Source organism: Tigriopus californicus, chromosome 6, assembly GCF_007210705.1.
Source record: "Tigriopus californicus strain San Diego chromosome 6, Tcal_SD_v2.1, whole genome shotgun sequence".
Lineage (NCBI taxonomy): Eukaryota > Metazoa > Arthropoda > Copepoda > Harpacticoida > Harpacticidae > Tigriopus > Tigriopus californicus.
The window spans coordinates 14,699,559-14,723,154 of record NC_081445.1 but is presented as its reverse complement, the minus strand read 5'-3'; the positions used below and the strand labels follow the sequence as shown (position 1 = coordinate 14,723,154).

The following is a 23,596-nucleotide window of genomic DNA, read 5'->3' as shown; positions in this document are numbered from 1 at the left end:
GGTCTGCCTTTGAACATTTGTTTAGTCGCGTGGTAAAACATGTTTGGATGAGTTTTACCACCACACAACCAATATCAACATGAAACCTTATATGAACTACATAGCTCATGTTGGCGATAGTTGCTTTGGAGATTTCACTTTTTGGGAATTTCCCAGATCTCCCTTGTTTTGGTTCATGTCCTCCATTCCGTCAATCCTCCATCACACTCAAATGGAAAACATCCACAATTGGTTGGTGTGCATTACACGGACTCGATTGAACGCATCCACATTATCTAAATCAACAACACAAGGGTGCGACTTCTCCAATCTCGATCTCCCACGTGGGATGTGCAATGGATGAGGAGGGCTTTGGCACATTGTAAAACTAAAAGGAATGCGATTGAGTAGTCTGAAAAAGTGCCAAGTTATCGACCCTACAAAACGGATCGCGTAGTCGAGTAGTGAACAGCACAGCTTCAAGCAACTACTTCGTTCCATTCATTGTTGAGTATTGAGTATTATTCCTCCTGAAAAGGGGGAAAGTGGCGTTGAACTGTTGAGAAGAGTTTCTCTCTGTAATGCCCTAATGATGTCGCCGAGATCTTGGGATTGATTTGTCGGACAGAGAGTGGACAATCCGGTTCTGTTTCCCACTTTCTGACCAACAACCGCATTTATGGACGACTCAACTGGTCAGTTTAAAGAAAACGACTATTTTTTATCCAATTATCCGTCCCCAGGCTGCTATATAAACAAGGTGGACTTGGATTCTCGCGTTGCACCCACAAAACCAGGGGCAATTACGAAAAAATGATGACAGATGAAAATTGCCCTTTGAGAAATAAGAAAGTGACGCGGCTACTCACGTTCTAGTGTGCCGTACATTCACAACAACATTTGGATTCACATCCGTCACCTTTCGTCACTTTTTATTGTTGGCCATGGCGTTGGCCAAAAACGGAGCAACGACTGTTCATCAGACAATTTTCTATACACATTACGGCTCGTTATTTCAAAATGTTAACCGCTCGTTATTTATTATCAAAGGTGGGCGTTCACTGGTTAAAGGTAAACTATTTCGCTTACTATTCTCGGAGTTGTTAGTATAACTTTAGACTGGCCGACTAATCAAACCCCTTTACATTTTTTGGTCCGTTTGGATGTTAGTTAGCATTTGGTTCCGTTAAACCGTTGAAGATTAAGTTGTTTCTTATGGTTATGATGTAAGTTAATGTCATTTGTGGTTTTTTTTGGATCGGTATTTGACACACCCAACAAAGTATTAGCGAGTAACGTCGAACTTCTTTCTATACATGTCCAAACTGGCGACTATTTATTGTCAAAAGCGTCAATTAATTGTTTGAGTTCACGGACTAACGAATCACAAAGTGAACTGACGATGCCCATCACTGATTAACAGGAAAAGCAGACTCCGCTTCCTTTGGCATGTCCAAGGGCTCTTTGATGCCCATGAGCAACATGTTCTGTTCCCAATAGGGATAGAAACTACATTGAACCATTTAGAACTTCAATAACAGATTTTAAACAGCAGAGTATTAGTATACGACCCAACGATCCTCGATATTGCTCGGGATCAGAACTATCTAATCAATTCTGTCAAGTGGAGTGTTCAAAAAGGTCAAATTTGCACATCTTATTGTATTTCATTGTCTGCACCTGTTTCCAAAATTGGCTTTAGAGAAAGAACGAAAAGAGTAGAGATTTCTCACACGGCTAGAAAAGCCGTCTGGAATCTGTCTCACTTCAAACATTCGTCGAGTTTATCAGCGTGCAAATTGCAAATTCTAAAAGAAACGGTCTGTTGCAGCATAATGTAGGGCTCTCTTTTTATTCCTCAAGCCAATTGTCACCCGAGGAAACGCCTTTTCCAGTGGCGTTTGTCAGGTTATTAGTCCCCTCGAATCTGGAGACACGTTATTCCTCCTCCAAGACCTTCCGAATCCATGCTTGTAGACTGTAGATCAATGAACGTATCCACGACATCTGGAGGATTCTAGAAAATCCCCGTTGTTGTCGTTTGTTCAACACCGTTGCCTTCTGAGCCTTAAAACCAAAAAAAACGACATATGGTCGAATCCATTTCCACTCTGAAAAATACTGCACAGGTTGTGCTGTCGCTTCTTTATATTCGGTAAAAGCCACGCCACAGATGCTTCTGTTCACCCGGAATCGATTCGTCGATTCTTTGAACTCTTTTGTTGATAAAAGGATGGAACCAAAAATTCGAAAAGAAGGCTTTGGACAAACACTAAATCAGTGAAGGCGGTTTCACGAATCAATCCATGAAGATGAGAGGACCAGGCAGAAGTTTTGATGTGGTTATGGATTAGTTAGAGAGCTTGTCAATGTAATGCAATAATAACGACGCGAACAAGAACAACTCCGAGTGCAAGACGATTATGGTGGTCAAATGCAACGGTTGATGATGTAATGGCTTGTGGTGGCAGTGATTGTGTCAGGAAAAAGCCTGTGAACCAGATTTTGTACCATAGTATTCAAGAGGGACCCAGAAAGAACGGAGCAATCGAGTCAAATTGAATTTTCAAAGATTTTATGATGTAGTCAGGATCTTAATGTGGAAGCACTTACACTACTTGTATTCATATTGACCCACTTCCAGCTATGATATGCTTTACTTACAAAAACACGACATCTGCTCACATGATGCTCACAAATATATCTAAAACAATAGCAAGCCAGGAACCCCTGAAAATTAATCTAGGTTATCTTGGGTTAGAGCGTTTTATGAAGGTGGGCAAGCAGTACCTTGAAGAACCCCTTCTCGAAACTTTGCAACCTGACGTCGAAGAACCCACCCAGACTGTTGGTCTGTCCATTTATTGGGGAAGAGGACTAGGATGATTAGTCATGTTGGGGTATTTCAATCTCAAACGCCAAATGAGAGGGATCAAGTTTTCATCGCTGTTTCAATTGAATTGGCATCATCAATTCCAAGTGGACTTGGTGCAAAGGTGTTTCCCGACACAAGTTGAGCAATAAGTATATTCGCATTTCCGACCAGAAACCTTTGAGTCCTCATAAAAAGATGGTGGGTTCCTCTCAAGGTGAGGCTTGGAATGGCAATTCGCAAAGAGGATATCCACCATATTTTACCACAGAGGGTAAAACGTGACTGGCAAAACAAAGAGGGAAATCATCGCGTGTTTACCTTTGATGTTGAATATGCTGCAGTACTTATACCATGAAAATCCTTTGAAAACGATAATCACCCCAAAAGACATTGGTATGACCAGCTATGCATGATGGAATGGTTTGGTCACATCAGGAACTGCGTTTGCCAAAACCATTTCGATTCCATCTCCTGTTAAAAAAGGATTGAATAGCCCATTCCATAAACATAGTGCCTGTAAACGTTTATTCCAACCAAAAATACTACCTACTTGCATGATATTGACGCCTTACTAATTCAAAAAATGTCCTTGCCATCAAGTGACTTCCTTGAGAGCACTTTCATCGGAAGTAATTGGAATGTCCGATTTTTTTGCATATAAAGTTCTTGATGTCAGAGACTTGACTTTTTCTGGCTCGTGAGAACTCAAACAAGCGAATAGTTCTGGTTGGAGTAGTTGATTTCACAATTGATATTTTATGCGGTACGCCAGTCCATCTGTCTTCTTAAACCTCGTCCCTGTTGTTTACAGGACCCTGAAGCAAAATTAATGGTTCTAGTCTTGCAATTTTTGATCACGTGTTGTTCATCGTCTTGAATTGAAGCCAATTATCTCAGTCAAGCAATGAGAAACTCAAGCCAACTTGATTGGCATTTTCACTTCTAAGACTCTAAATGGGCCGATGAATGAGACATTGTCTTTGGCCTTGCAAAAGAATTCCAATCACCAATTGTCACCCATTCGGAAGTCATTTAGAATTTCGAAGTAAGCGGTAAACTTATTCTGTCCAATCCCCTAAAACATCTTCAATAAATGGAGACCAAACGCAGGCAAACGAAATTGAAGGCGATGATTGCGTAAGTTATTGCCATATTGTGGGATGATATTTTGGAAATCCTTATGAGATCATCACAATTGACTCTCTTTGAGGTAAGTTATTGCATCAAATACATTGGACGTCAAAGCATTATTCTACTGTGTGGGCATGATTCCAAAGGTAGATCCTCATATGGTACGGCACAGTGTTGCCCTTTAACAGTAACATCAAGCAAGGATATTGTTCACACCAGGCTTGACCATTCAAACAAAGGTTTCTAAGTTCTAAGAATACAGGGGTGGGTTTCCCAAGGCAGATATGGAGGGTGAAACAATTCTCAAGTTTCTCTACTGAAGCCATATACCTGTACATAATTAAAAGTTTTGTTGGCACCCCAGGCAGTTAACTGGACATTGTCTATATAATTGAATGCTTTGCAGCTGATGAGTTTCGTCCCTCCCCAAACGTCTGTTTTCTCTTGATGACTCCCACTGCAGATCAAAACTAATGCTAGTCTACGTATGCAGTGCTTTTGATTTGATATAATTCTATAGGAAATGTTTTGGTTAATTGCAATTGCTTCGTGTCTGCTTCTGAGACATCCCTGCCTTCTGTTTCAAGCCGCAGGCCATAACTCGGCGGAAAATTGCCGGTTTCCTCTCAAGACTACGTTTTCCTGAACTTCAACCCCGGTTGGTTCATGATTTCCAAGCAACGCTCGATCTACCTTGCAGTGGCAGCCTTGTTGTATTTGTATTTGAGTGGATTGGTATCCTGCATGGTTGCATTGGAATTCATTCTTCAATCGCGGCGTGCCATTGTACGTGGCTTCTTACCTGGAAGTGAACGAGATAAAATCAGACGAATTGACTTCAATGTCTTTATTGACAAAAGGTCCAAAACTTGTCGTTTGCGTCGTTGGGAATGTGAACTTCCTGGGCTGCCATGCCACAGTCGGTCTCGCATTCAAGGTCGTCATAATCCCACACGCTCAATATTGTTATTCAACCAAATTTCTGATCTCATTAGGCCGCCCAGAAAGAATCAAGGACCTTGCCCAAAGGCTCGAATGAAATTGATCGAATCGTTCCTTATAGGTACGTAGATCCAGTACATGTTGTTGAAAGCGAGTATCCATTGCCCATTTTACTCACTTTCATCATCTCATCGCTTTGACCCAAATCTCCATCCGTACGTCAGTCGTCGGCAAGAGGTGCATTGGGAACCAGTTTCACCGTGACAAGATTAGCTCTTTAGGCTTGGCCAGTGGCAAGGTCACCCACCAACCTGTGTATCCAATGTGCTGGAGAATGAATTGTTGACTCGGGCAAACGGTGTATGGAATGACTACTAGATTGGACAGACAACGAGAAACAGAACACGAGATCCAGAGCTTGTGGTCAAGGTTGGGAGGCATGCTTGGGTTTGTGTTGAGTCACTGAGGGAGTATAATCGAAACAGGTGTTACTAACACTCAACCACGAAATGTCCGTTTTTTGAATGATAATAAAAAATAGAGAATATTCACATGATAGCCGGAGAGAAGGAGCAAGATTATAGCTCAGATCTGAGATCTAAATTCGATCTCATCACGCAATTGCAGATTCCACTTGGTTTTATGAAAAACCAAGTCGGAAGTCGGGACCATTGATGCTCACAAAATCGAGCCTTGTTGACGGGTTCATTCCCGAGTACACATATCTGCACAAAAAAGGGGCTTCACCAAAATTCAAAATTCGGCGAACAAAAAGTATGATGCTGTGGGATTTTCACATTAGTATGTCATCCTGTTTTAAAGCACGCGTCGGTCAAAATGCATCCAAGTCCTTCACAAATAACTTTGAGAATATATGAGATGCATGCATTTCTAGAGGATGTTCCTTGCATTAACCACACGTTTCAAAACTTAATTATTCATCAACTGACAATAGCGGGTTCGACTTCTTTGCAACGAAATCTGCAATGAATTGGACGGAACTTTGTCCTCGAGCGATTCACTTCAAAATCCATGCCATAATTTGATCGTCCATGGGGCATTTAGAATTTCGGAAGTCTGTTTGGATTGCGGTTCGATTGAATTTCTCCATCTCATCTGGACCTCTTAGAAAAGCTTGATTTTGTGCAAGAATATGCCGCCAGGCTTGATGGATGCGTGTGCTAAGCAGCAATGGAAATAGTCAGGAAATCTCGTATCAAGCAAGCCACTGCTACTCGATGAAAGAGTTCTTGATTCGCTGAGCATCGTCATCGCCAATCCTAACGGCGGCATGAATTAAATATTGTCTTGATTCAAAGTTCCGTTACAACGAACACCAACGCCGTCCAACCGAGTGTCTCTTCATTCAAGGTATGGCGAGTATTGTCAGCAATTTTTTTCAATCAATTCCGTAGACCTCTAGAGTTCTCCTATGAGAGAAGTGACATCCCCGTTTCTGAATGTGTCCATTGTCTACGAAGGGAAGTAGTCATTTCACTCGAACATCTGGGTTAATTGGCCGCCGTCATGACCGAAATGCATGGAAAACGTTTAGAGGGCTAATGTGGTAGAAGCTTAATTCTAATGGCGAGTGAATCATGTGGCTGCGTCATCGCTACACTGTGGATGTACATTCTAGAATAGGGCGACAGGTTAAGTAATTTCGTCATTTCAATTGATAGGAAAGTGAAGAACGGTAAATGGGATGGATGTGTTGTTATGCATTGGAAAAGCGTTTTTTTCCACTTTTCAGTTGTGACAAAGGCAATGAATGGGGGGGGGGCTTTTCTATGTTATTCCTTGATTGAAAGCATTGTTCATTTCACGTATTGGAAGTATTTGTACACTTAAATTGTAATTAAAGAAAACAGCTTTTGTTCGAAAATAGAAACTTGATCTTGAATGTATATACTATACTGGACCACCCTAAGTGTTCAAATGTCCTCTCTAGTTTCAAAGTGCAATATCGCAAAGATGAAACAGCTATTGTACTACATAAAAAAGAGGCAGCTTTTTTAAAGAAATGCTAAATAAATTTTAGTATCATGTTTCTTAAAGGAAGATTATGTTTGTTGCAATTCACTAAGAGCCAAAAATGTTACAAATAAAGTCAAATGAGTATCTGGGCAACAACATGTAACCGGGACAAACTCTAGACTTTTCCACCGCTTGAGATTCAATTGATAATCATCATACAAGAGGAGGCCTAAAAGCTTCTTATTTGAACAAATTTTGGATATTTTTAAAAGCGCCTTGAAAATGGATGGTTTCAAATTCAAATGTGTGCGTGTATAGCACATCTGAGGCCTGTTTTTAAAGGTCATACCTCGGAGTTAGGGGCATGGACATTGACTCGTTGACCAGTATAAAACTACACATGCCAAATGATTAGCAAATGCTTATTCTGGGTAACCCTCTAGCCTTAACTCGGAGGTATAAGTATGTTTAAAAAGCTCGCCTCTGGTCAACTTGATTTCTGAATTAAATTTGAAGGTGCAACGTGACTGAAAGGTCAAAATATTCAGCCATTATTATCTTTGTAGAATCCAATTATATTCATAAATTTTCTGTTGTATTGTAAAAGTTACTTGAACCAATATTTCTTTCGACACTTTTCATGTTGTCGCTATCTTGATGGTATATAAACATAGAGATATCAAGTGATGGCAAAATATAGTTGCCAAAGGGTGAATATGAAAGTGATTCTTTTTGAGTACACAAAGAAAAAACAGGATACCGATGAATTAATTCTTTGAAAATAGAATCCCTTTTTAAAGGACGTAACAAATATTAGTTGTAACGGTTACACGGGAGCTCAGAAAGGCTAGTACTCGAAGGCATATTTTGATGAACTTATTAACTGGTATGATCCTACTATCTACTTCTTCCAATCCTTCCTTCTCCCCAGACTGTCTCCGATCTATGACTAAAGGAAACAGGTTCTGGGGACTCTCGATCCACCTTTGGCCTCGACCACATGTTCAGTTTCCTCGCTATGAATAAAGATACTTGTTAAGTTGAACCGAGTGCATTCCCTCTATTAATACCCCGAGTCTACAACCTCTTCCATGGCGCAGTGGTTGTAAGAACGCCCAACATCCGAATTTCCACAACGATCTGCGAGACACGGCTGTTCATTTGTTGGGAAACCTACTTCCACGACTGCAATAAGGGACCACTCAACACGTTTCTCATCGTCATTATCGAGTCCCTGCATCATGCCGTTAGAGGAATTATCCGATCCCCGTGACACCATCAACGGTCTCATCCGATCACGACGAGCTTTCAAAGGCACAGTCACCAGGCACAAATCCAAGGCGACCAGTATCCTTCACCTCTATAAAAAAGACGACGATCCGACCCAATTGGAACTCATCTTGAAGAAGTGGGAGGAGGCGTTGGACAAGTACGCCAAATCGGATGAAGTGGTCATGACCGATCCCATGGCCGATGACAAGGACTCAGACGAACTCGATCTTGGCGACCATGAAACACAATTTCTGCTCTTCCAAACGAAAGTCATCGGGTTTCGCCGAGACTTTAACAAGTCTCAGGAACCCACACCTTCTCCACCGGCTCTTGATGGAGACGGTAACGACGGGTCAACTCATCGCGATCATGGCCTTCCTAACCTGACCATCCATCTACCTCAAACAATCACCGAGGACATCGATCTCAGAGCATTTCTGAAATGGAAGCCAACGTGGGATAATTATGCACGCTTGATGTCACTTTCCCTTCGTCCTCAATCAACTCAGATCTCTGTTTTTTGGCAATGCTGCTCACCTGGGTTCTTCCGAATTGTGGAGCATTCGATTGGTATCAAGGCCGATACTGGACGGTCCGTAAATGAAATTATACAATTGATCATCCTTCATCTCCGTAGCCTCAGGAATCGCCATATTGACCTGAAGGAATTCCTTTCCATTCGCCAGAAGGACGGTCAAGATTACTCTAGCGTTTGCAACGAAATCAAGGAGCTTGGCGAGTACGCTGACACGGCCAATATAACCGAGGACCAACTCAACATCGGGATTTTGGTCCAAGCCATGAAGAGCAAACGCGATCGTGCCAAGCTGTTGGAGGAAAACCCGAAAACTTTCGAAGATGCACGACGATTTTTGCTCTCTTCTGAAAGTGCCAAACAAGGTGCTCGTCAGGTTGGATTTTCTTCCACACCGGGACCCAATTTCTCTGTCCAGGCAAACAAACAATCGAGCTATTCCAAGAGAAAGTCTGGTTTCCCCCACGCTAAACCCACATCATTACCTAAGATATCGGAGGTGAAGAAGGACCGTGGGACAAGTTCGTGCTTCTGTTGTGGAGGATCCCGCCATCCGAGACGAGATTGCCCGGCTAAAGAGGCAAACTGCACATCTTGCGGGAGAAAAGGTCACCTCAGTCATCTATGTCGAAGTATCTCTCCGAAATCTTCAGCCAGTATCAAAATCGGGACATCTCGCATCTGTTCCATTGGAGCATCAACATCACTCCTGCCAGTCAAGCTAGACGTAGAAAACGGCTCATCTTGCGTCGTTAATGCAATCCCAGACACAGGAGCGGAGATCTCGGTCATGGGCCTGAACATGTTCCTATCTTCAGGTCTGCACATCGATCTCCAACGGCCGATCCGAAACCTGATAACGGCAGTCGATGGTTCTGTGCTTCGACAAACGGGATCTTTCATAGCAAATGTGGTTGTGGACGGTCACGTGGCAGGTGACGTTTCTATTGTTGTGTGCGAGAACGTGAAAGATTTCTATCTAGACTTAAAGACCTGCAAAGGTTTAAACATAATAAGCAAAGACTTCCCCAGACCCATGATTCCTCCCGCCACGACGGTCAATAGCCTGGCAACCTCAAACAGTCCGGTCTGGTCGGAAAGAGAGGAATGGATCAAGTCATTACCTGAGCATTCCAGCGATCCTGAGCTTTTCAAAACCATAGAGGAGAAGCTCCATTTGATCTATGCCCGAGTGTTCGACGACTCCTCTCAGTTACGCTCGATGATAGGTCCGATAGTGGGAGAACCCATGAGGATCCGCCTGAAAGACAATTATAAACCTTTCGCCATCCATGCAGCACGCCAGATCGCCTACTGCATACGTGATCTCACCTTCAAGGAGCTTCAATATATGCAGGATCGTGGGATCATCGCTCCGGTTGGGGACGAACCCTCCGAATGGTGTCACCCTGTGGTCATCGCGCCCAAGCCCAATGGGAAAATTCGCTTTTGCGTCGACCTGACCAAGCTGAACACCGAGGTGATTCGGGCTACCCATCCTACCAAGACTCCCGCCGAAGCCGTATCCGGATTCAACAAAGACGACGCGTATTTCGCCAAACTGGACCTTGTGAAAGGATATTGGCAAATGAGTTTACATCCGGATTCGCAACATCTCACAACTTTCATCACTCCATTTGGTCGCTACAAATTTCTTCGAGCACCAATGGGCTTTATATCGACTGGCGACTCATATTCATATCGAGGAGACATTGCCATGGACGGTTTACCTATCAATAAAGTTATTGATGACATGGGCTTAGGTCGCCCCACCTTGCCGCAACTCGTTTCACTCGTGTGCGACACACTGGAACGCTGTAACAAGCACAACTTGACCGTCAACAAGGAGAAGTCTAAGCTATGTGCTGCGGCAATCGACTTTGTGGGATATCGGGTATCCCGGAACTCGATTGAGGTTGATCAACGGAAAACGTCGGCCATCGCCGATTTCCCCATTCCCACCACGATCACTGACCTTCGTTCATTCATGGGATTGGTCAACCAATTGGGCAACTTCAGTTCCTCCGTGGCGAGTGCGGCTGGGCCCCTTCGTGATCTTCTGAAGAAGAAGAACGAGTTTGTCTGGCTTCCCGATCATACGCAAGCTTTCACGGCCACCAAGAAAGCATTGGTTTCGCCACCTGTGCTGGCCATGTTTGACCAGAATGCCCAGACGACCCTCTTGACCGACGCATCCAAACTTCATGGACTGGGTTTCGCCCTCATGCAACGCCAAAGCGACACAGATCCATGGCGCCTCATCCAATGTGGCAGCCGATTCCTACAAGACACCGAGACCCGATACGCAATCGTGGAACTCGAGGCCCTAGCCATTTGGTGGGCCATCAACAAATGCAAGGTTTACCTTTTGGGCTTGCCCCACTTCGTGGTCTTGACGGATCAGAAGTCGCTCGTGTCACTTTTCAACAACTTTTCCATTGATGCGATCGACAATCCCAAGGTCCAAAATTATCGGACCAAACTCCTCCAGTACTCCTTCATCGTGGAATGGAAACGTGGTAAGGACCACTCGATCCCAGACGCCCTCTCCCGCGCTCCCGTTTCGGATCCGGACGAATCCGACGTCTGCGACTTCAATTTGGGCACCATCATCACTGACTCAGTTCGCCAGGTGTCCGAGGATCTATTGGTGGAAGACATCCGACGTCAAGCTCGCGAGGATGCGGACTACGGCCAATTGCGTCACGCCATCCTCCGTGGATTTGAGCCTTCATCTCTGACGCCATATGTGCGTTTGTTTACCAAACAGAAGCGTGAGCTCTCGCTCGACGGCGAATTGATCCTTCGCGGCTGCCAGCTGGTCATCCCTCGCTCAGCTGTCAAAGACGTTCTTCGTCGCCTACACTCGTCTCACCAGGGAGTGGAGAAGACAAAGCGACGCGCACGCCAGGCGGTGTTCTGGCCAGGCTACACAAACGACATCACCACCACAGTGGAGACATGTGAGAAATGTCAATATTATTGTCCGAGTCCCTTGCCAGAACCTCTCGTTCAAGAACCCCTTCCCTCCCGCCCATTTGAGATAGTGACGAGCGACTTGTTCCAGTTCGGTAGTCACCATTTTCTTGTATACGCGGACCGACTTTCGGGGTACCCCCTCCTTTCACGATTCCCGTCCAACCCGTCCTCGTCCGATCTCATCCATGAATTTCGGATTTTCTTCTCCCTTATGGGCGCACCCAACATTCTTCGGACCGACAACGGACCCCAGTATCGCTCCAGACTCTTTGTCGACTTTCTCACTGAGTGGGGTGTAAAATGGACTCCTTCTTCCCCCCATCATCCCCAATCCAACGGCCATGCCGAAGTCACAGTCAAGATCATTAAGCATCTTGTGGCCAAACATGACGGTAATATCAACAGCGACAATTTTCATGCCGGACTCCTTGAACTCCGAAACGGACCCCGACAGGATGGACTCTCACCCGCCCAACGTCTCTTTGGCCACCCCCTGCGATCCCAGGTCCCATGTCATTGGCGATCTTTTGCGCCGAAGTGGCAGCAGTCGGCCGAGGAAGCCGACAAACATCGTCTGGAGATCTCTCACAAAAGAAAATCTTACTTCGACCGTTTTACCCGACCCAGAGAGGCAATCCCATCGGGCACATCCGTCCTCGTTCAAGACCCAAACACCAAACGATGGGATTCTGTAGCCACTATAGTGGGCAAACCTAATCATAGACGGTACCATCTTCGTTTTCCATCTGGACGAGTCCTATGGCGAAACGTCAAATTTCTTCGACGTCACCGCACCGAATCCAGCGACCCACCCAATCCACCCACCCACGAACCTAACGACCCCGAACCTCGAAGAAGTATCCGATTATCCAAAGCCCCAGATCGTTTAAAATACTAGTTTATACACATTTTTCTCAAACATTGTTTAAACTCAAAAACAAAGGGGCATGGTATGATCCTACTATCTACTTCTTCCAATCCTTCCTTCTCCCCAGACTGTCTCCGATCTATGACTAAAGGAAACAGGTTCTGGGGACTCCCGATCCACCTTTGGCCTCGACCACATGTTCAGTTTCCTCGCTATGAATAAAGATACTTGTTAAGTTGAACCGAGTGCATTCCCTCTATTAATACCCCGAGTCTACAACCTCTTCCATTAACCAATACGTAAATGTAAATTCCCAACAAGTGCGTGAAAAAAGCTTTTGATGTATGTTGGATGTCAAATGGTTTTTCCCCAGCAATAAAAATGTTTTTATAAATCAATTTAAGAGTGTCTAACATTGCAAATTTTCCATGTCTTTTACAATATTTTCAGTTATTTTTGGAGACCCTTCATAGGGATGTCTTGGACGGCATTTACACCAATATAACAAAAAAGTAAACCACGTCAATTTGATACCAAATATAAAACGTCCTCTTAAACAAATATATATATATTGATCCCGGCAATATCTACATATACAAACTTTAGTTTCCAACAAATTTTCATTTCTGGCGTTCAAAAATAGATTAGGCCTCAAATACATTAGAGAACAACGCATTTCCCATCAATTCCAACTCCAATCCATTCAATACAGTGTGCCTTACTCCTGTGCATTGTTTACTCCATCTCATTTTATAAAGCAAAATGTGGGGAAAAAATGTCTTTCCAATCAAAAAGGGTGATCAAGAGCAATTTCGACAAATTTTTGCAAAAGGCAAAATTGCAAGTGCAAAAGTAATTTCAAGCTCTGCCTCTCATTATCATATTTTAGTCCCAAAGTTCTTAATATGGCGACAAGTTTATAATTCAACGAACGAAGGACGACGTGGAACCTGAAACAATTTGTGACGCCCAAAATATGTAGTTATTAGCCATTACCTAGCGTTAACCTAACCTAACCTTATTGTCGGAGTTTCAGCATTGCACAAAAATGACTTGTTTCACCACACAAAACTTAATTAAAATTAATTTAAAAAAAAAAACTAAAATTACCTTTTAGTTAAAGGGGAAAAAGCTTTAATCAGGTTAACTAAAGTTTTGAACTCTGATGCGGATTTCACTCCAAAAATGTTGCCACATGATCACTTACAATACAAATTTGAGTAAATTGCAGATTATTCAACCTAGCTCCTATGTTATGCTTCAAACCCCTTACAAGAGATAAAATCTATAAAATTTGATAACTCGTTCCCTCCTTGCTCCATTCTGATAACGAAATGATCTTTTGACATGAAGATACTCAATGATTGAAAAAGGTCGCAGCATTTCAGGGTGCAGTTTTCAATTGAGAAACAAAACTGCGATACAAATTGTCCGTGTACGTACACCGTAATCAGTTCCAATGGTTTTTGTTGATACTTTATTTCATGCTAGTTCATGGCGTTTTCTTGACAATTGCAATCCAATTTTCTAAAATTTGCCCTCGTTTTTATGGTTGCACCTCTGAGGAAAAATCATATCAAGCCTCAATCCAAAAAATACTTATTCAATATTTCCCTTGCAAAAAAATGATTTTAACTTACTCTGTGTTAATAGCATTAGCATTTCATGAACTTACATAGGAACTGACTTATGAACCTTGAGTGTAATCCCACCATTATCAAATTACATAATCACATGTCTACACTTTACAGAATTTGCCTTTTTGTTTCACTTTTCATTTATGCCATCACTCTTTTTTACGCATTATGCCTTTGAGTTGCTCAGAACAGTAAAATAGCAAAATAATTCCTGATCCACCAAAGACTAAAAATTGTCGGACATGGTAAGCCCTGAAATAAATGGTTGAACTAGAGCTTGGTTCCAGACCTTTTATTAGACTGATTTTTTCAAATGCCGCTAATAGCAGAGATCAACTCCTCGCTGAATATTGTCTACGGTACAAATATTAAAGGGAAATAAATTGAATACCGAGGTATAATAATCCTGAAGGGCTGTCAATGCCAGGCAAAAGAGGCAACAGTATTCGATTTGATATTCAATCCCACACAGACTGGTAGGAAGACTTTGGTATCAGGATACGATTACGTCACACCAAAGTTTTCCTCCTTTTATCTCCATCGTCTAGTAGAGAATGAAAAAGAAACCACTAAATTTTTTCACAATGAACTTTATTAAGGTTGAATGGAGGACAAAGTGAGTAATGAAAAGAACTTGTTATTTTGCATTAGAAGTGGAGTATCTAGGTAGTGAAGTAGCCAATGCAAAGGAAAGAAAACTTATTTTGAGGCAGGTTTTACGTTGGCTCAAGAAATTGACATATATTTGAAGAGCAAGGTGAATATTTATCTTATAGCTATGATTTGAGATCCTCAAATGAGACTATAACTTAATCAAGAATTAACTTACTGAGAAAAACAAGTAAGAGGTGTGGGGATGTAACATTTTCTGCTTAATAGTGACCCAGGGCTAAATAAGATTAAAAAGGAGCCACGGAGCTTCATATGAACATATCGTTGGCGTAAGCCACTTAGATTATTGGGAACGACTTCAAGACCTTGGAGTTGGACACCCTGTCTCGACGGTCTTTTTCTCAACCCAGCGACAGACAACATATCACTTGAACTCACAGATCGGCCTAAAGGCAGTTCAGTAGAGAACAAGCTTGTAAGGAGCAATTAGGCTTCTTTTGTTTAGAACAGAGACCCAATTTGGTAAAGACTTTTTTCCCATTCCCTTCTGACGATTCTACGTATTAGATAAATCCCTGCTCAATTTTTAACGTGACCTAAAACATTTCCTTTAAACTATGCCTGACCAAACCTTGTCTCAAAAGGTTCAAAAGCGGGAAATTCAAATTCTTGAAAATACCAAATACCTTATAATCATCATATGTCTAGCTAGGAAATCGTTCCCAAGCATGGTTCGGTCACAACCAGTTACCATACAATAAATGTTATTTTTAGAAGTTTAGTAGATGATATTCTCCCTCTTATGCTATAGATTTGTGAGAACTTTTGGTCATCATTTGGCGGAAAAAAATCTGATGGTCAATTGGCAATCCGAACTCATTTGCTTCTCTCGTAGTGTATTAGCCGACAGAAGTGTTTTGCCCTCTTTAAAGATGATAGTGGGTGAGATGAATACAATCATTCAGGTCATCGGCAAGACTGTCAATGCACAGTCATGGGATGAGTCACAACTGAGTTTGCTTTTTGGAAGGTCAGCGGGTGTGGAGAGATGATTTCCATAGAACAGAAACCACAAGAACAACGCTTAACGTACAACAAACTTGCAAGCTTATCTGCATTCGTATTGTACTAAACAGGTCGGATAATCAACTTGACAGCTGGTGACGTACCTTGATGGTTGTTGGAATCCTCTGGATTCACAAGTTAAAGGTATCGTTAAATCTTAGGCTTTATCGAAGATAACGATATTCCGGAAGATTCTGACTAAATGCGGACCATTAAATATTGCATTGTTGAGATCAAATTAGATTTCCTGAAGTAAAAAAAAAAAGAAAAATTCATACTTCACATCCCCTTCGTAAACCGATCATGTTTTCAAAAATTGGAAGCAAACTCATTGATCACTGAAAAAACGAAAAAATTATCTTCTAATATTATTCATGAACCATCAGAGGCTCAAAGTCTTCTTCCTTTGAATCAAAGTCACGGCACACGTTTTCTTTGAGAAGTTACTCTATGAAACATCCGAGTGTGGTGGGTTGAACACTAGGATGATTTTCCTTTTTCCAATTATAGTCGATCAACCTTGGCCAAAATGTTTGGGAAAACTCGCCACAATTCTTCCGAAAAGACCAAGTGCATATCACGAGTGCCAAGATCGTGGGAAAGTCTCAGGTTCCAGTTATAGATATAGGTTAATGCGTGATTCTTTGAGATATCGGCCAATGTAACATGAATGAACACCACGTTCCAAATAAAGCTGGATGTGGAGGGCTAAATCCTCCATCAAGACACATCAAGCGCATTCCAGATGTGTACAACACTTCCTTCATTCATAGAATAACGTACATGGAAACTATGGAAATGCATTTGGCTAACTCAAATTTTGTCCAACAAGCAACACCAACACTTCAATTCCAGGAATGAAGGATTGCGTATCTGCAAATCTCTTGAACTGGCCCCATTTTACGAATCTTAAAAAGTCAGCAGACACACTTGTAGAAAAGAGAGCGTCCTTTAAATTGGGAGAATGGATATCAAAGAAGGAACTTAATAGTGCCAGCATCAGGCCTCTTTCTTGTAAACTGAAGGAAGCGATGATTGGCTAGTTGAGGCGGTATCTTGATGTAAGAAACTGATTTATGGGAGATCATTCAAAAGGATTTTGCACTCACTCACAGTAAAGCACTCAGGGGTTATACAAGTGCACCTAGCCTGTCCAAAAAATCCATTTATCTTTAAGAAAATCCTCAGGCATCAAGCTCATTTTCTAGTCCAATCTAAACTTATGCGTATGGATCAACAAATTACAGATTCCCACATGTAATCAATCTTCCATACATTTGTTGTGAGAACGACTTCATATCATACTCTTCCAGGGTTAGAGTCCCGACTGGATTGGACAAACAACTCATCAAAAAGCGTAAGTTGTTACGGTTGATTATTGCTTTGGTAAATTTCTCAATATTTTTTAAGGTGTCCCACAAGGGTCCATCCTCGACTTAACTCTTTTTTGTTACATCTAATCCGCCACTGTAGATTCCCCACATTCGCTTCACTCTAAGGTGAATAAAGACTAAAGTATGATATGATATGCAGACTTGAGTGCTTTAAGTCGACTTCTAACCCCAAGGTCAGAGTCTGCTAAGCAAGTGCATCAATCTCACCACCTAAACGCTCATTCGAATTCACTACCATATCATGTGGGTGAAAGGAGTCTTATGCCAACCGCAGCCTACGGTCCATTTGCTTGTCCATGTCCACCAAATCAAATTTTTTAGTCTGGACAGGACACACATGTGCTTTAACTTCATAATGAATTATAAGGGACTGTTTTGGTGCTTTGACTTGTTGAAGCGAGGCGGATTATTGCACGAAAAAAGAGAAAATCCTGAGATAAAGTACAGCCAGCAATTAGTTGGGGTTGAAACACGATATCTCCCAAATGTTTCAAGGGTGAAAGTGTTGCAGAAAATACTTGTGATTGATATCGTAACGGGAAAGAAGGCTTACCTTGTGCAAGACAAATAACACCTTCAATCTAAAACCACACTAATCACGAACACAAACATGCAATCCTGAAAGAGTTCACCAATTTTTGACAAGATTATTCAACATGGCCAAATGAAGGAAAACATTGAGAGGCATGAGGGGCTGTTACAAGTTTGACAGCCACAAGGCAACTGATGTTGCTTGAGCTTACTAACACGCAGGCCCAACACCACGGTAAGTACGTGAGTGAACAACAGGCGTGCGTTCGCACACAGACTTAAAAAGTGGACCGAGACAACAGATGTAAGAGCGTGATAAGAAAAGGAGTCCGAAGATTGTCAGTCAGCTACGGTTTTTTGGACTCAAATGCCACGCAAGCATTAGACAGGTATAGTCCACTTGCGCAATAAAATCTAGCTTTTCTTTTTGCCACAAAAATGTCTTTCATTAGGTTTTGAAATTACATGCCAAGATAGGTCAAGTCAATGAGAATTACTATTTTGCCAATAAAGGACTACGCGATGGGAAAGAATTGCTTATTACGAGGAAGAAGCAAGTATAAATTAAATTAAGCCTATAGGAGTAGAATCGACAAATATATTCATGATCTGATCTGGTGGGATTATTTTCTGACTCTTTGCCGTCAAATTCTATTTGAACCGTCAAAAAAAAGAAATCACGCAATGAAATTTAATTATGCTGTTGAAGTCGAAAATGTTCGTTTACCTCTTCGGTTTTTTCTAATTCTGTTAATTTGAAAGATAAATGCGGTTCTTTTTTAACAACAAATTTATCTAGAACACATATGTCTGAATCTGATCATTTTTGTGATCTGGCTAGTCCGTGAATAAAGGGTTGATCTGGAATTTTGGTTTTGGTTGAGGTCTCTCATTCCTTCAATGTGCGTGGTAAAACATCTTTGGACCTTGCTCGACCTATTGGAAACCTACTGAACTCATTGGAGCCCAAATGGGTGAGCTAAAGTCAAAATGTGGTAGGAATACATCGTGATCCTATTTCTGGACTTAAACATCCGATATATTCAATCCTACGTTCGAAAAGCTTTACCTACTTTCAATGGATATGCTCATCGAACTTACCATTACTTTGCAGGATCCCCCCTGTATCCTTCAAGAACGAGACCTGAGGCCAGTCTTTTAAAACTCGTACCAAGGAGTTAGGGACTTGAACGTTAACCGCTATGAAAATACACACACGCCAAACTGGTGAGCAGATGCTCATTCTGAGTCCCGTCTCGTCCGAGCCTTATCTTAGAGGTACGAGCGTTTAAAAAACTCGCCACTGCTCAACACCTTGAGCTCTTTTATTTACAAATGAAGTGTTTAATTGAATCGCCCCAAATGCCATTGGTTTTCAAAGCTCAAGAGCACTTTGTTATAGGACCTCTACCAAGCTACTGGAATTTTGACCATCCCAAGCATAAACTAATTTTGTATCATCAGAGGCGAGATTTCGTAGAGGTGTTACCGAGGACTTGTGTGCTTGGACTTATCCTGTATGAAAATACACTCAGTGGTAATTGAGTGCTTATTCTGAGTAACATCCAGGATGAGCGAGATAAGAGCGTTTGAAAACAGGCCTCTGCATAAGAAGAGATCCTGACATTGACACCAAGCTTTTGAAGTGAAGCAATGAAGATGATGAAAAGAAGAGGAACTGACATGTAGCCTTGTGGGACACCTGATTAGACATCTTATACCTATGTCACGAAGAGATCCCTTGACCCCTAACTGACTGGTTCTTGCCACCAATCAAACTTCTCAACCAATTGAGAACCTAGTCTTGGATCCCTCTAAGCCTCTTCAACACCTTGATCTGTGACTGCATGATCATGTAACCTCAGCAATCTCAAAAGACTCATCATTAGAGCAAGGAATTGTTGTTGTTAAACTCAGAGGAGTAGAAAACACACTTGAGAGCCGATTGCCAAGCATTTTAGCCACAACTTACACATGTAATATATATTGCCAATGGAGCAACCATCGACCTCAAAAGGCTCAACAGGGTGTTTCATTTTCCTCTTAGATTTGATAAAGAGAAAAACAGCCATCCTTGGCCGCTCTAATCTCATATTTTAAATGAACCTTCTCTTGGGAATCCATAGTCTCAACTTGGACCAGTACCTATATTCCTTTGAGGGGTTCATGGTACTTGGCACCCTTTTCGTTAGTATGCAACTCCTTTTGAACAAATTATTCTGAGACTTTGGAATTTTTACGAGCTTGTGTCCTACCTTTCAGAACATATTTAGGAATACTAAGAGTGGAGTGAACTTATTACATAAAATCAAAAAGACATATTTATCATTTCAAATACTTGTATAATAAGCACGAATGTGTTGATCCAGTTGCAGACAGACGTTGACAATTTTATGATCAAAATTCCTGATCAACCCTAAATTCAAGGCCACTTGTGCCAATTCAGATAGCATGTGAATATGAAATTAAGTAAAATCAATGAATTTTTGCCTTGAAGTGCTAGGAATTCCAATCCAGGAACGGTAAAGAAGCATTAATCCCCATTTATGGCAAAAGAAAATGGATCAAAAAATTGTATTCAATTTTTCAAATTTCTAATCTTCGAATTTTCACTCAAATTTCTAACAATAACATTTGTGACTTAGAGACATGGAATATCTTGGGCGCTTGCGAGCAGGTATAACTAATATGCTCTCCCTTTGTTTCAATTTTGGTATACGTCGTTATAAAATAGACTACATGAGACGTGTAGGTTGAGAACCAATATCTATTTGTCGGCATATCAAGACATTATGGAAGACGATTCAGTTGCAGAGAGCCACAAGAATATGAAGAAACCGGCAATAAAATCAGCGAAAGTCAAGATTGATTTGACAAGCATTGCATTTTAGAGAAATGAGTTTTTCTGACCTCTCCCTTCAATAAAAGTTCGTAATTTTGGAGGTTTTGAAATCGCAAATTTTCCTCCGAAATCCAAGATGGTCCAGAGGGCATTTTTTTTAATTTGGGGTTTGTAAATAATCTTAAAATCTAGTTTTTCCCAATATGTACATTACACTATCTCCACACACGGCTCTTTAAAGGTGAGGTAGTACGTATGTTGACTCGAATTGGATAAACAAGCAGTGACAATCACAAGAGTTGGTCTTGGAATTGGCCACCAATCCCTAGGACTTTTTTTTGTAGTTGCATAATCTTATTGGCGCAATTTTCCTTGCACTGTCCATGTTACATTCTTACTTCTCCAATGAACCATTAAATTGTCTGGTAAATGGATTACATGTACAATATGATTTGTATGGGGGATACCCACTTGATTAAAATATCAATGCATTTAAAGCGTTACACACTTGATTAACCTATTAAAAAGAGTGTTAACACAACGATGTATTTGTCTAAGCTTCGCACCTAGTGCAATTCAGTAATTCGTGTAGGGTTGCAATTGTGACATGATTTCCCTTAAACTTTTGCTTTTGATTCCAAAAGTCAGCTTAAGGGATGGAAATTTGACGAAAAATAAACCAATCTATTCTTGCAAGCATGACACTTGCCAAAGTTTCTCAACTTTTTGTTCACTGTACATACATAAAGTTCTTCAAGTTCATTTTTTTGCGAAATCAGTTCAAATGTCCATTTCACCTCTTTTTGAACAGTGGACAACGGTTTACAATAGAAATGAGTTTGAACGCGACCTAAAAGAGCCCTTTAAGTCAAGAGCTTGCAATCAAGAGTCTCTAATAGAGATCAAACTACCATGGATCAAGGTCGTAATGAAAACTAGAGTTTGTGATGATGTGTTTTATTCAATGACCGGAAAATTTATCATCCAAAATGGTAAGATGGGAAATACAAGTAAAAGAGGCATTCTCGTGGGAAACGTGAGAAGAGAGGCAAATGTGATATTTTGAACTCATGGCAGAGGATAATTTGACTTCAAAACTTAAAGAACGCCCATATGAGGCGCCAAAGATCGTTCAAATTACTTTTTTGCCAACTTCTTTACCGCTACCGAGAATAGAATCCAGACATCCAGACATTGAAGATTAAAAAAAGGTATGATCTTTTTTAACCCCGTCTAAATTTGAATTAATATTTGCCATAGGATCAACTCTGACGTATTTCCCTACGAATATTGAGGGGAAGTAAAGAGAGCAATGGAGGATACCAAGAGAGAAGGAGGGCTTCATTGCTCTGACTAGCCTGAATTCTCGACCGCTTGAAGGTACTCACAAAATGCACGTTAAGCCTCGACGGTCACTTCAATTGACTCTAGAACCCAGGTTGGAACAAAGCTCAAAAATGCCTTTGAAAACGGACATTATCAGATAAAAGGGCCTTCAGAGAAGGCGCGAATTATATCTATTTATCTTTCTTGGTAACATCTTCAATGGTATTATCAGTCTTAACGTTTAGAAACTTTTTAATCCGGCATTGTTATCGTTATAAAAGGGGACACACTATGAATTAATGAATCCGTTTATGCCCCATTAAACATGCATAACGACTAACAGCCCATATGGCCCACAATTAAAAGCCAAACTGAGCCATGCTCAATTCCTAAAGACCACAGATCATACAATGACTAGATCTGGTATTGGGACAATAAAGCAAGAAAGGAAGATGACGTCATCATCAAATTTTGAGAGGTCACTTGTACTTTTGAGGCAGGCTTAATAGTTCTTTGTTGAGGGATTCAAACAGAGTTTCAATTTATTTATCCGTGAAAGGAATGATTCTTGTAGCATTGCGTTATATGGATTGTCTCAGCTCTACTCAGTAAGGTGCTTCAAAAGACTTTTTAGGCGAAAAAAGCTATTTTTTGACTTATTTTTCCTATTTTAGAAAATTTTAGAATTTTTAAAGTAGAAGTTTTAAAACCTTAGAAAAGATTTTTTTCTTGCATTGAGATTTATATCTCGTTTTTTTACTACTTATACTGTTTTGAAAAGTGCCCCAGTGACCTGCCCAAATTTGTGTCGACATGACCATGCAGCTGATACTTCAATGACCCAGGCCCGACCTCATCGCAAAGAAAAAATGGCATTTCCGTCAGCGGCTAAATAAACTAAAAAAAGACCAAGGTGACCGTCTGAACCAAGGATTGGGCTGAAGGATCTACAATCGTGGGGTTTCTAGGAACGCCGTCGGTGACAAATTAACCCAAAATCCGACCTCAGTTAAAAATGAAAACACATGAGGCAATGGACACCAACATTTATTTATTTATCTCGCGCTTTGTGGGATCTAGCCATTATATGGTCTGTGCTAAAGACACCTCAAGTCGGGAGAACACAGGGTTTTAGTTGTTCCTCTATAAAAAGAAATAATTTCATACAGTTTTAGTTACTTTGGCTAAAAAGATTAATTCATAATACAACCATTACTCACTAAAAACTGTAATGTCGGTACTCGTTACAATTACTTTTCCTACAATTTAGATGCCCAATATTTCAGTGTTTTTGCTCCATGAAAACCTTCATTCTTAAATTATTGTTCTTTTATATTTTCAAACAGTACTAATATTTCTTGTTTCCTGTCAACAATGTTCTACTAGTGAGCCTAAACATTGTTCATTTATCTAATACTTGCATTGCCGCTATTCTTGTAAACGTTTATTTCGCAAGGTGCTCGCCAAGCCATTGTAACTACATAACAAGGGTCTTGAACCTTTACAAAATGTTCCGTCCACAATCGAGTACATCATCCTAAGATGACATGGATAAATGATGTACAAGATGAATGATTGTTCCCGGAACGGTTTTTATCAAAATGTGAAGAAAATGGGTATTATGATCTTGG

General features: G+C 41.1%; 2 protein-coding genes across 2 annotated transcripts in view; one reads left to right on the top strand and one right to left on the bottom strand.

Annotated features, from left to right (window-relative positions):
- LOC131881878 (heterogeneous nuclear ribonucleoprotein L-like) overlaps nucleotides 1-17,987 on the bottom strand; it is a 56,300-nt gene extending 38,313 nt beyond the window's left edge. Inside the window, exon 1 of the mRNA XM_059228870.1 lies at nucleotides 17,820-17,987. The gene's annotated coding sequence lies outside the window, so the exon portion shown is untranslated. The remainder of the gene's footprint in view (nucleotides 1-17,819) is intronic.
- Nucleotides 8,146-12,588, top strand: LOC131881541 (uncharacterized). The gene has a single exon (XM_059228427.1). It carries the CDS (start codon nucleotides 8,146-8,148, stop codon nucleotides 12,586-12,588), a length of 4,443 nt encoding a protein of 1,480 aa, XP_059084410.1.
- Nucleotides 17,988-23,596: the final 5,609 nt, after the last annotated feature.

Excerpts from the sequence above, each read along its gene's own strand:
- LOC131881541 (XM_059228427.1), top strand. The coding sequence starts at position 8,146 with ATGCCGTTAGAGGAATTATCCGATCCCCGTGACACCATCAACGGTCTC.